The sequence below is a fragment of the Hyla sarda genome, chromosome 3 (genome assembly GCF_029499605.1).
Source record: "Hyla sarda isolate aHylSar1 chromosome 3, aHylSar1.hap1, whole genome shotgun sequence".
NCBI lineage: Eukaryota > Metazoa > Chordata > Amphibia > Anura > Hylidae > Hyla > Hyla sarda.
In genome coordinates, this window is record NC_079191.1 from 237,542,355 (window position 1) to 237,555,154 (window position 12,800).

General features: G+C 41.3%; 1 protein-coding gene across 9 annotated transcripts in view; it reads left to right on the forward strand.

Annotated features, from left to right (window-relative positions):
* The window catches only part of LOC130362185 (uncharacterized), a 205,140-nt gene that overhangs the window by 128,707 nt on the left and 63,633 nt on the right, over positions 1-12,800 (forward strand). For all 9 annotated transcript variants that reach the window (XR_008891308.1, XM_056566279.1, XM_056566281.1 and 6 more), the window contains 6 exons: positions 83-225; positions 1,762-1,873; positions 3,827-3,876; positions 4,152-4,322; positions 6,979-7,096; positions 11,727-11,889. Coding sequence is in view for 8 of the 9 variants with exons in the window: in XM_056566279.1 (XP_056422254.1) it covers positions 83-225; positions 1,762-1,873; positions 3,827-3,876; positions 4,152-4,322; positions 6,979-7,096; positions 11,727-11,889 (757 nt within the window). In the remaining variant the exon portion in view is untranslated. The remainder of the gene's footprint in view (positions 1-82; positions 226-1,761; positions 1,874-3,826; positions 3,877-4,151; positions 4,323-6,978; positions 7,097-11,726; positions 11,890-12,800) is intronic.

The window sequence follows — 12,800 nt, forward strand, 5'->3', positions numbered from 1 at the left end:
TGTTGCTGGCTCTTTTAGATATACTGTAGGTTGTTTTCCACACAATACATAATTGTGGACATATATCGTTTTGTGTTTTCAGGAAGGAAACTCGGCAATACAAAGACAGTTGAGCTCCTCTACAAGTGAAAAATATTCTACATCTTGGGCAGTAGTTGAAAATCAGATGTCTATTACACCAATGCCTCATACTTATAAGATCCCAGTACAGACACAAAACAAAAGGTACTGATGCTATTAGTGAGTCTTGTAAGGAGATCAGAAGTAAGCAAGTTACCGTATTTTTCGCCATATAAGACGCTCCGGCATATAAGACGCACCCAATTTTAAAGGAGGAAAATCTAGAAAAAAAAGATTCTGAACCATATACAATGTAAAGTATAGGACAGTGATCTTCAACCTGCGGACCTCCAGATGTTGCAAAACTACAACTCCCAGCATGCCTGGACAGCCATTGGCTGTCCGGGCATGCCAGGAGTTGTAGTTTTGCGACATCTGGAGGTCCGCAGGTTGAAGACCACTGGTATAGCAGGTAGTACTCACGTGTCCCCGCCGCTCTGGACCCGTCACCGCTCGTCACCGCTGCCCTGGATGTCGCCCTCCATCGCTGTTGCCGCGTCCCTGGGGTGTCCCCGTTGCTCCAGAACGTCTCTGCTGCACGGGAGTCTCGCTCTCCGTCGCCGCCATCACGTCGCTACGCATGCCGCTCTTATTGAATGACGGGACGGCGTGCGCGACGACGTGATGACGACGAAGGAGAGCGCTGGCCATGCAGGGGATCCCAGCACAGAGCAGACACCGAGTAGGCAGGTAAGGTCCCTCCCGGTGTCCTGTAAGCTGTTCGGGGCGCAGCGATTTCACCGCGGCGGTCCCGAACAGCCCGACTGAGCAGCCAGGCTAGTGTCACTTTCGCTTCAGACACGCTTCAGTGTCACTTTCGCTTTGATCGCCGTGTCTGAAGGCTTAATACAGGGCATCACCGCGATCGGTGATGTCCTGTATTAGCCGCGGGTCCCGGCCGTTGATGGCTGCAGGGACCGCCGCGATTGGACAGGGTTTGAATGTGTATTTGCCGTATAAGACGTACCTACTTCCCCCCCACCCCCACCCCCTCCCCGGTTTTGGGGAAGAAAACGTGCATCTTATACGGCGAAAAATACGGTAATTTAATCTTCCTCCAGCTATTTAACCACTTAAATGCTACAGTCACTAGTCTTTTTCATTCTTCCATGTGCACGGATAGTCATATTCCTCTCAGCCTATAAGATTTCCTTCGAGCGTTTGCCATTTACCATTTATGGGGTCATTTGCAGAACATCTAGTACTCTAAATATTGTACAACCAATAGTATTTATCAGTCGTATTGCTGATACTAACTGGTATATCACCAAGTAATCCAGAGGGCAGAGAACTGTCTTCCAAAGCTTTAAAGCACAATATAAGGATTGTATGCTTATCTCTCTTTGGAACCATTTGCACAGCTTTGGATTTGGATTAAAATGGCTCTTACTAAGCAGGTACATATCATTGAATGGATATAAAGCTTTTAGATTGCCATTCTACCCTTTGGGTCCAAAATATACGATGTGTTGATTAATCGTCATGTTCCCTTTCTGCTACGCTGTTAGTCCAATATTTCTACATTTACTGTTTAACACTATATGTCTCTGAAGATTTATTTTGTTATCATATGTTGTTGTGTTGAATCATATTTATTTAAAATAGTGCTAAAAATATGTCATTTTCCTTGATTGATTCTAGACTTCCTGAAGCCTTTGTATCAATTCAGTTAGAAAAAGTGGGTCCCCGAGATACAATGTTGAATATGTTTCTTCAAAAAAGACAAGCGATGGGAACAGTTATGAGAAATCCTGTAAGTAGCAGGCTTATTATTCAAAATAATGTGTCCGTTTTGTGTTGTTTTTCTTTGTTCATGCTATACACTGTAGATAGTACAACAAGTCGTGTAGTTCACCCCTTCCTTCAGAAGATCAGATAGTGACCAGGAGATGCATACAGATCTTGTGTTTATATACTGTCTAGTCTTCCGGCAGTACAATAGAGCTTTCATTAGCATATCCTTGCTATAATGAGATAACTAGGCTTATTCTGTCTGTATCTGTACAGAGAAGCTGACAAGTAAGAAGAAAGATAACAAAAAGCATCATCATTTTGTGACTGCTTTAGTGGCCATTGTGAATGTTGAAACATTTCATAATGTTTTTATATGAATATTAACAAATATTTAATGAAAAACTAAATATAATCCAGTTGATAGTAATATGTGTAACCTAGACAAACCAGAACCTGACCATAGAAATGTGATGTAACAATAAAAGGTTTTGATAAAAAGTTAGCAATTTTTAATAGACATCCTACCCTATGCACCATTTCTTAAAGGGGTATTCCGGGCAAAAACATCTCAACCTCTATCAAAAGGATAGGGGATAAGATGTCTGATCGCAGGGGGTCTGCCGCTGGGACCCCCCGCGATCTCCCTGCAGCAGCCCGCATTCTATGCCTAGCTGCGTATGAAGTTTCGGAAACCGCTGGGCTTCCGAGAAGGGGACGTGACGCCTCGCCACGCCCCCTCTATTCATGTCTATGGGACGGGGCATTGTGGCCATTACGCCCCCTCCCATAGAAACGAATGGAGGGGGCGTGGCGTGACGTCCCTGTCTCGGAAGCCATGCGGTTTCTGAAACTTCAGACACAGCTACATATAGAATGTGGGCTGCTGCAGGGGGATCCTGGGGGTCCCAGCGGCAGGCCCCCTGCGATCAGACATCTTATCCCCTATCCTTTGGATAGGGGATAAGATGTTTTTGCCCGGAATACCCCTTTAAGTACTCTCTGGAGTTTGGTAGAATTTGCAACAGATTGGCCCAGATTTATCAAACTGTGTGAGAGAAAAATCTGAGGGATTTTCCCACAGCAACCAATCACAGCTCAGCTTTCACTTTACCAGAGCTTGTTAGCTGAGCTGTTATTGGTTGCAGTGGCAAAATAACTCTATTTTTGTTCTCACACAGTTTGATAAATCTGGGCTATTATCCACATTATTAGAGTCCATGAGACATTTACCCTGAAACCTAATGTGCCATAAAACACTCTTTCACTACAATACTCAAATTGCTGCTAAGTTTTATGTTACTTGTCTCCACGTGGACATTACATTAGTTCATGTGTAGTACCCATATTTGTTCTCCCTTCTTTTTCTTTTACAGTGACGAATTTCCCTTCCGTCACTGTCAACCATCTATCTTAGTGCCACAGGGCCATTTTTTTTATTATTATTTTTTTTACAATTGTTGCCACAGGGCCATATACAGCAACAGGATCAACATTTTCTAAATGATGTGGTCTACAAAAGATAAAAAATAACCACTTGTATCAAGATATATATTTATAATCATATTACCCTTCATGGTTACCATAACATTTGTAGATTTTAGAGGAGTGACCTTTAAAATCAGCAGAACGCTTACTAGATGTCTTCCTGGACAAGGTTAGGCAATGTTCATGGGCTATTTCTAAAATGTATGTTATAAGTCAACAATATGTATAAGTCAACAGTGAGTTTCTTGACTAGATACATAGAGGCCTCCGTTCACTGGATACCGGTGACCTAGCAAATGTACAGTTTACTTAAAGATTGAGAGTGGTGACAGTACTACTCAGAGCTTATTTTGTGTATTTTATTGAAATAGCCAATTTGTACCGTATATAAACAAAACATATTTCCTATGCACTGCTTTTCTGTGCAAACAATTTTACACTTTACTTTTAAACATATGTTAGCAATATGATCTTGTATATTTTACAGGAAGAAGTTGAAAAAGTGAAGAGAGAGCTTGTAATGGATTACTGCCAGAAGTGAGTTACCTTGGAATACTGCATATACATTTTGGTGTTACCGCTATACTGTCAATATCATTTTGTACCATATTTTTCTAAGACTTAAGATATAACACAATGTAATTGCCTAAATCAATTGCCTATTGTACTACCATAAGTAGCCGTGGGCCCACTACTACCGCTACTGACACTTACTACTAATATCCCAATAAACTAGCTATTTTTATTCTTATAACTTTGTACATTTATTCCAGTTATATGTTAAGAAGCATCTGCATTCTATAATATTTTAGGTTAAGTAGAAGGATTTCTACCTACTCACTTCGTGGACAAATCATCGCTTACTGCAACAGCTTGAAACAACAGCTTGAAGAGTTTCCACTCATTTGTAAAACATACTTCATCATAGGGCATCCTCAAGAGAAAAAGACAATTGTTAAAGAGGCACCCCAGGCAGATCCCAGGTCTGTAGATGCCTATGATTTCATTGCCTATGTTTTACCAATTTCCCAATTTATTGCTGTGATTCTTCCCCTTACAAGTGGGAGTTATTTAATGATAAATTACAGACCTGCAGAAAATGTCATATTCCCTAGTACGAACTTACATGTGTTCTTTAGGACATCCCATATTCTGTTTATGCAATGCTGACTTAGATTGTAGCAATGCCTTTTACAACTGCCTGTGTCCTCTCTACAAAGGAGAAATACAATCTGCCACGAAGAGCACATGTTTTTTACTGAATGCTGCTGTTTCATTAAAGGGGTACTCCGCTGCTCATCGTTTGGAACAAACTGTTCCAAGCGCAGGAGCCAGCGCCAGGAGCGCCGGAACAGTTTGTTCCAAACGCTGAGCAGCGGAGTACCCCTTTAAAGGGATATTCCAAGATAAATAAAAAGAAAATATAGCCTGTTAGAAGTGTTCACCAATAAGATACACTATGTTCATTTCCCTGCTACTAGAGAGGGGTATCTCAGGAAAGACTTAGTGAACACCCTGCGTAAGCTGAAGTTGCACTAATTGGCAGGGAGTTGACTTTGAATCTTTATTGTTTTACAACTCTAGCCGGCCTAGACACCATAAAAGTCCGCTGTATTCACCTTGCAAAGTCCAGTGCTGGCACTCCAGTGCTCCCGCTCTCTCCTGGTTCACAATTCAGGCTCTATTTATGACTGTAGTGTGTACAGAATATTATCCAGGCCAAGGGCTAGGCAGGGTAGGCACCTGCCCAGGCTTATCCGACCTGGAGGATCCCTGGGCCAGCAAGCACTGTGTTAAGTAGCATGTGGATCCTTAGGAAACATTTGCAGGTGAAAGCTTGCCCTGTAGGCTGCAGGCTGCCTTGGGCCTGTAGTCTACAAGGTGCTAGAACTTCTGTGCCCTTACTTCAGCTTAGGTGCCAGCACAATGATGTTGCTTGTTGTGCATGCGTCTCCCATCAGAAGAGTGGGGGTAATGTAACCCTGCTGGTGAAGGGGGCCGGGTAAGTATAGATTATTTATTTATCTTGCTAAGAGGTGCAACTCTCTACCTACGGAAGGGGGGGGGGTGTCAGGCAAGTGGTGATTCTTGGAACTTGCTACCCCCTAGGAAGCAGCCACTAAATTGGGAATAACAGCTAACTACCTCCTAGGAAGTATCTAAACTGGGAGGACAACTATCTATACTAGGGAGTAATTATATACCTCCTGGTGGGCACTAATCTAAACCGCAGGGCAACTATCTACCTCCTATGTGGTACCTATATGTACAGGAGGCAACTATTTACCTACTGGGGGCTATTATCTGCCTACTGGGGGGGGTAACTGTCGATCTATCAGGCAGTAACTGTATGGCACTGTTTGCAAAATACAGCATTCTCTTAGGATAAAGGTGCACAAGTAAGGTTCCACTGCATGTGAGCATATATCAAAGAGACTTGTCACTCGTATGCGTGAATAAAGTATTTTATTTATCCACAGTCCTATATTAGACAATGTTTCTACCAGTGACTATAGGTTGCCCTTCTATGCCAAATAGCACGGCTATGGGCCCCAGTACATTGTTCCTCTGCAGCAATTCTGATCAGATGAAGGTCTTTTATGACCAAAGCGTTATCTAATATAGGATTGCGGATAAATAAAATCTTTATTCACGCATACGAGTGGCAAGTTATTTTGATATATGGTAACTGTAAGGGGGTTCGCCTACAGGAAGCAAGCTACCTTCATGGGGGGTCCTACATATTTTTCAAGTTAAATTGTATGACCTGGAATGATCTTATAAATATCCAAATGTCCCTTTGCAGAAAAAAGGTTCCCCACTCCTTCCTTAAAGGGACTAAAAAGCCTACGTACAACTCTTACCTACTACTATATGTTCACTGTATACTATGTATGTGCGTATATACAGTGTATAGGGATATTTTTGATCTTTGTATAGTGTGTTCTTTTTCGCAACAGTATGGTGGTATTATCCAGTCACTGTGTGGTGGTGTATTTTTGGCCCTTGTATAGCGTGTTTTCTTTCGTAACAGTATGGTGGTATTATCCCGTCACTATGTGGTGGTAATGGTAGTGGTCATGTTGCGGTGGTAATATTTTTCACTGGTATGCTGATATTATTGGTAATGTTAGTCTTGGTACACTGAATTTGGTCAGCAACCTTATTACAGTAATATGTATGATAATAATATTTCCTCCTTGTATACTGGTGTTTTTGTGTTTTTGGTAATATTGGCCTTGGCATACTGTATAATATATATGTCCCTTGTATACTGTTATTATTTAGTAACTGTCAAAATCAAAACCTGTGCAGAGGAAAAGAGGTGCAGTTGTCCGTAGCGACCAAGCAAATTGCTTCTTTCATTTTTTACAGGCTTCTTTAAAAATTAAAGAAGCGATCTGATTGGTTGCTAAATCTCCCCCCCTGTGTGTAAATCTCCACCATCGTGTGTAAACCTCCCCCATCGTATGTAAATCTCCCCCTATCTCAGCCCTGAGCAGGGAGAGGTCGTCTTCAGGGGAAACAAACATATATCTAAATACATATATATATATGAAATATGTTGGTAAACCCATTGTGATGTCTGAGTAATTTTATTTCCTTTTCACAATATGTTTTGTCTTTTATGATCTAAAGGACATTTCAGGAGCGGCCACATACATTGTTGTCAGAAGATAGTGGAATTTTTGTTAATTTGTGGTATATCCCTCACTTCTCTGAAGTACTTTCTATGTTTAAGATGCTACCTGAAAAGGTATGTATGTTGGAATTATATTTTGCATTTAAAGGGGTATTCCAGGAAAAAACTTTTTTTTTTATATCAACTGGCTCCAGAAAGTTAAACAGATTGTAAATTACTTCTATTTAAAAATCGTATTGCTTTCAAAAATTATCAGCTGCTGAAGTAGAGTTGTTGTTTTCTGTATGGCAACAGTGCTCTCTGCTGACATCTCTGCTTGTCTCGGGAACTGCACAGAGTAGAAGAGGTTTTCTCTGGGGATTTGTTTCTAAACTGGGCGGTTCCCGAGACACGTGTCATCAGAGAGCACTTGGACAGAAAAGAACAACTCAACTTCAGCAGCTCATTAGTACTGAAAGGATTAAGATTTTTTAATAGAAGTAATTTACAAATCTGTTTAACTTTCTGGAGCCAGATGATATATAAAAAAAAAATGTTTTAATATAGGGAGATTCCTTCCTTTTAGAATATCAAATAAGCAGACTACATCAAAGCAAAATTAAGAAAATATAGATCTTGTGCTGCTGGAATATAAGCACTTGAAGTTATAGGCCCAAATATCAATACTCCACTACCTAGAGATTCTGAAAACAATGTACCCCTTCTTCTCATAAGTAACTTGAATAGTGACAGCTATGTGTATATATGTGTGTGTGTGTGTGTATATATATATATATATATATATATATATATATATACATATATATATACATAGTTCCTCAAAGACAATGCAGCACTACTTCATTACTTGATCCCCGACATGATCACAGTCCAGGTAAATACCACTACAATGGCGCAGCACTCCAAAAGCAGGAACTTGTGACTTTATTTCCTCATGTAACTTGACCTGAGGAAATAAATTCACAATTTTCCAATTTTCTGCATTTGGAGTGCTGTGCCATTATTGTGGTGTGTGTATATATATATATATATATATATATATATATATATATCTTATTGTGTGTGTGTTGGCTTAGGGCTACACACTTATGAGACCAGTGTGTGGAGGGTAAATTTACATTAATTTACTCATAGACCAACTAAAAAGGTGGTCCAACAAAACCCTATTTTCCCACACCACTTAAAATGTTTGTACTTTATTTGTAATTTATAAACTCACACACAAAGGGATTAAAAAAGCAGGTTTAGCCTGGTGTATCTGAGTCCCAATGGTTAGATGCGGACCTCCGCTCCTTTTGTATACTAGTTACACATTCAATAGCGCCTGCAGCTCGCCAAGATGTGCATACATGTGTATGGAGGCTATCCTGCTTATTAAAAACTAATTGTTCAGGGGGACCTGAACAATTAGTTTTTAATAAGCAGGATAGCCTTCACTTTTCTAGCACCTATAGCGCTCCATACAGTAATAATAAGCCTTCAATATTAAAGCATACCTGTCAGATCAAACTAAAAAAAATGATAATTAATATGTTATTCAGTACATATATATATATATATATGTATTTTTTTTTTTTGTCTTAATTTCTTTTTTAAATACATACTCAGTATGTTGTCAGCATCTGCCTGCTCACTTAGCTTTAGCAAAACTACAACTCTCAGGATGTCCTTATTGTCAGGGCATGCTGGAAGTTGTAGTTTTGCTAACCGAGGGGAGATGTGAGCAGGCAGATGCTGTCATCTCCCCAGCATTAGCAAAACTACAACTCCCAGCATCTCCCCATTGTCAGGGCATGCTTGGAGTTGTAGTTTTGCTTACCCTAGTGGAGATGTCAACGGTGGGAGATGTCAACGGAAAAGTGAGCGGTGGATATATGAGCGGCCGGGAGGGGAATAGTGTGTTGCACAATCTCAGGAGCTTCGCACCAGCCGACATCAGCTGCTTCCCCTCCAGGCGTTCCTAGCACTTACAGAATCAGTGGTGCTAGGAGCGCACTGGGGGGAAAACAGCTGATGTCGGCGGTTGCGGAGCTCCAGTGTGGGGAAAACTCCTGCGTCCCTCACAGTTGACAGAATCTTGAAGGAAGCAGGAGTTTTCACCACACCAGCAGTGCTGCTATTTACTAGCTCTGTGCTCGCTCCTGGTGGCTGTATGCTCCTGCAGCACAGACCAGCCTTGTCCATTGTCCATGCGTCATCATGACGCTGCCTCTGGACTTTGATGTCCCAGCAGGTATGGGGACCCCTAGTGGCCAGTTTTTTTAAACTATGATTTATATAAAAAAAAATTAAAAATGTCTTATAACGTATTAAAGTTAATGTATTGCAAAGATGTACAACATTTAAAAAGTTTTTGTATCTGACAGTGCCCATTTAAAGTCTGCTCCAGGAATGACCTGTTCAGGCAGCTGTTTTATTTAGATGCCAGAGGTTACCCACACTATGCCAATTCAGATCCAGATGTGACTGCTGTTATTTTATGCACAATGCATTGGGAAAGTTTTCTGACCCTTGTGTTAACATTCAAAATATTTTTTTCCCATCATTCTGCACTCAATACCTCATAATTAAAATGTGAAAATATAATTTTAGACATTTTTGCACTTAAAAAGTAAAAACTAACATTTTGCATGAACCCAAGTATTCAAACCCTTTGCTATGACATAAAGCTCTGGGGCCTCCCATTTCTCTTGATCATCTTTGAGATTTTTCTGCACCTTTACTGGAGTCACCTTTAAATTTTGTAGATTGGACATTATAAACACAGCTCTGTGTATAAAAGGTCTAACGGCTGAGAATGCATATCAGAGCAAAAACCAAGCCATAAAGAGGAAAAAACTGTCGTAGAACTGGAGAAAGTATTGTGTGTAGGCCCAGATCTGGGATAAAGGAGATTTCTGCTGCACTGAAAGTTTCCATAATTTCTTAATGGAGCAAAGATTCTTCCTTTTGCTGGCCCCGGCAAGAAGGGCTTTAATAAGAGAGATGACCAAGAACCCAATGGTCACTCTGGTTGAGCTCCAAAGATCCTGTGTGCAGATGGGAGAAACTTCCAGAAGGTCAACCCTCACTACAGCAATCTGGGTTTTATGGCATAGTAGCCAGAAGCCAACCTGCAGTTTGCAAAAACAAAAAGCATCTAAAGGACACTCGGAGGGTAAGAAGCAAGATTCTCTGGTCTGATGAAACCAAGATTTATTTTTTGGATACAATTCTAAGTGTCATCCCTGAAGGAAACCAGGCACTGCTCATCATTTGCCTAATACCATCCCTACAGTGTAATGTGGTGGAGGCAGCCTGATGCTGTCGGGATGTTTTTCAGCAGTTTGGCCAGGAAGACTAGTCAGGGTTGAGAGTGTGGTGGCCCAGTACAGGAGGTGTTACCCCGTACCCTTGCTGCCCTGTCCGGCAGCCTTCTTCAGTGTCCCCTGGGCCCCTTGTGCTTGTTTCCCCCCTGGATATATGTTTTGCTATGTATTATAATATATAATGTGTTGTTGGTTTAAGAAATATACAATGTGATTGTTACCCAGGAGGTACCAGTGAGCAGGTGATCCCAGGGGTGACCTATGGGCTCCCTGCTAGTCTCCCCAATAAAAGCCCTGGGAGGAGCTAGCTCACTCTCTTTGAGCTCTGTTCTTTCTACTAAGCTGAGGTCCAGTCAAGTTGAGTCCTAGTGTGTGTCCAGAGTCATTGGAGGCCTCGTCAGTCAAGTAAAGACAGTCCCTGTCAGCAACTGTCAAGTCAGCGTGGCCTGCATTAAATTTCCAGTCCTACTACAAGTCCCAGAAAGCCCTTAAGGTCTCTGAGTCACTGTTCACCTCTGAGGGTTCTGGCTGAACTGTATAGACTTTACTATCTGTCTACCCTCAGTAAAGCCACCGTTATCCGTAACTTGGCATCAGAGTCATTAATGCACCCATGCTTAGCCCAGGATCTAGCGGTATACCTTCGGGTGGTATTGAGGATAAACCACGTCCTGGCGTCACGAATACAAGGGGTTAATGCCATCTGCCCCTAGGGTAACAACATCTGTCCTCATCACACCCCGTTACCACAAGAGAAAGATTAATGGAGCAAAGTACAGAGATATTCTTAATGAAAATCGGATTCAGACTGCTCTGGATCTTAGACTGGCATGAGGATTCCAACAAGACAATGACCTGAATACAAGACTGGAAAACATAGGAGTGGCTTTGGGACAACTCTATGAATGTCCTTGGGTGGCCCAGCCAGAGCCTTGGCTTGAACACAATTAATCACCTGAAAATGACTATACTCATCCAACCTGACAGAGCTTGAGAACATCTGCAAAGAATGGTAGAAAATCCCCAAATCCAGGTGTGCAAACCTTGTGGCATCATACCCAAGAAGACTGGAGGCCGTAATTACTGCCAAAGATGCTTCAACTAAGTACTGATTAAAGGGTCTGAATACTTATGCCAATGCAATATTTTAGTTTTTTTTTTTTCAATAAATTATTAAAGATTTCTAACTTTGTGTTTTTATTGCAGAATGATTGGGGAACAACTTTTTTTATTTTAGTACAAGTCCGCAAGGTAACATATTGTGAAAAAAGTAAAAACTTTCTTAATGCGGTGTATATACTTGGGCAGGTATGGCTGTATATGTTGGTTACACGTGCCACAAACTATATGTTATGTTTTGGTCAAAATTGCCATATTTGTTTTCCAATGCTATTTACTGATTTCTGTATTACATACAGTGTATTCTCTTTTTTTAGGCTGCATATCGGGCATTGAGCCAGACGCTACAGATCATAGCTGCTCTGCATGATATTGTTTCATATCTACTCAGTTTCGCTCAGTTGGGAAATTCATGCAGTGGATTTGTTAGTTTAAAAAACAAGGAGTTGACAGCTGACTGGGGAGGCACTGAAGGAATAGGTAAGACATGAGTGACCCTAAGATAGCTATTTCCACACTTAAAACCATTAAAAAGTGATGTTCCACTATATCACTGTAGCATGTTACATGGTAACAATGGGGACAGCCTTGATTTCAGAACGCTTAAAGTTTCCTAAAATATCAGTAAAACCATCAAAGGAAAACTTTAACAGAAGTCAAAGAAAAAAATAGCCTTCTAATCTTGCTTACAATATTGTTATAAACAGTTCGTGATACATGTTAGAAGAAGAATTTTTTCTTTTTGGATCTATTCACACGCACTGTATCCTGCACATATATAATGCACAAGATGTAAAGCTGCAGATTTGATGCTGTGTTCGGTCATTTAGTTTACATTGAAATCTGAACAGGATACTGTGCATGTGAATACACCCTTTAAATATATTGCATAAGCTGAGAGAATTGTTTGCCTGAATCATTTACAGTACTGCTGATCATTTGGGATCATGATGGGAGGAAATTATAACCAACCTAATAGGTCTTTAAATGGGTTATCCTGCCAAAGATATCTTATCCCTATCCAAAGGTTAGGGGATAAGATGTCTGACCGCGGGGGGCCCACGATCTCAGTGCAGCACCCACATTTTGTGTGGTTTCTGCGTCTCCAGTGTCGAAAAGCTCTTTGTTTCCAGGACTGGGGACGTGACACAGGGCCACCCCTCTCATGACGTCACTCCCCCTCCAATCATGTCTATGCGAGGGGGCGTGACGGGCATCACACCCCCTCACATAGACATGAATGGAGGGGGCGTGACGTGACATCACAAGGGGGCGTGTCATTACGTCACGTCCCCTGTCCCGGAAACAAAGAGCTTTCCGAGACTGGGACACAGCCCAACATAGAATGCGGGTGCTGCTCTTTGGCCGGATAACACCTTTAACCCCTTAAG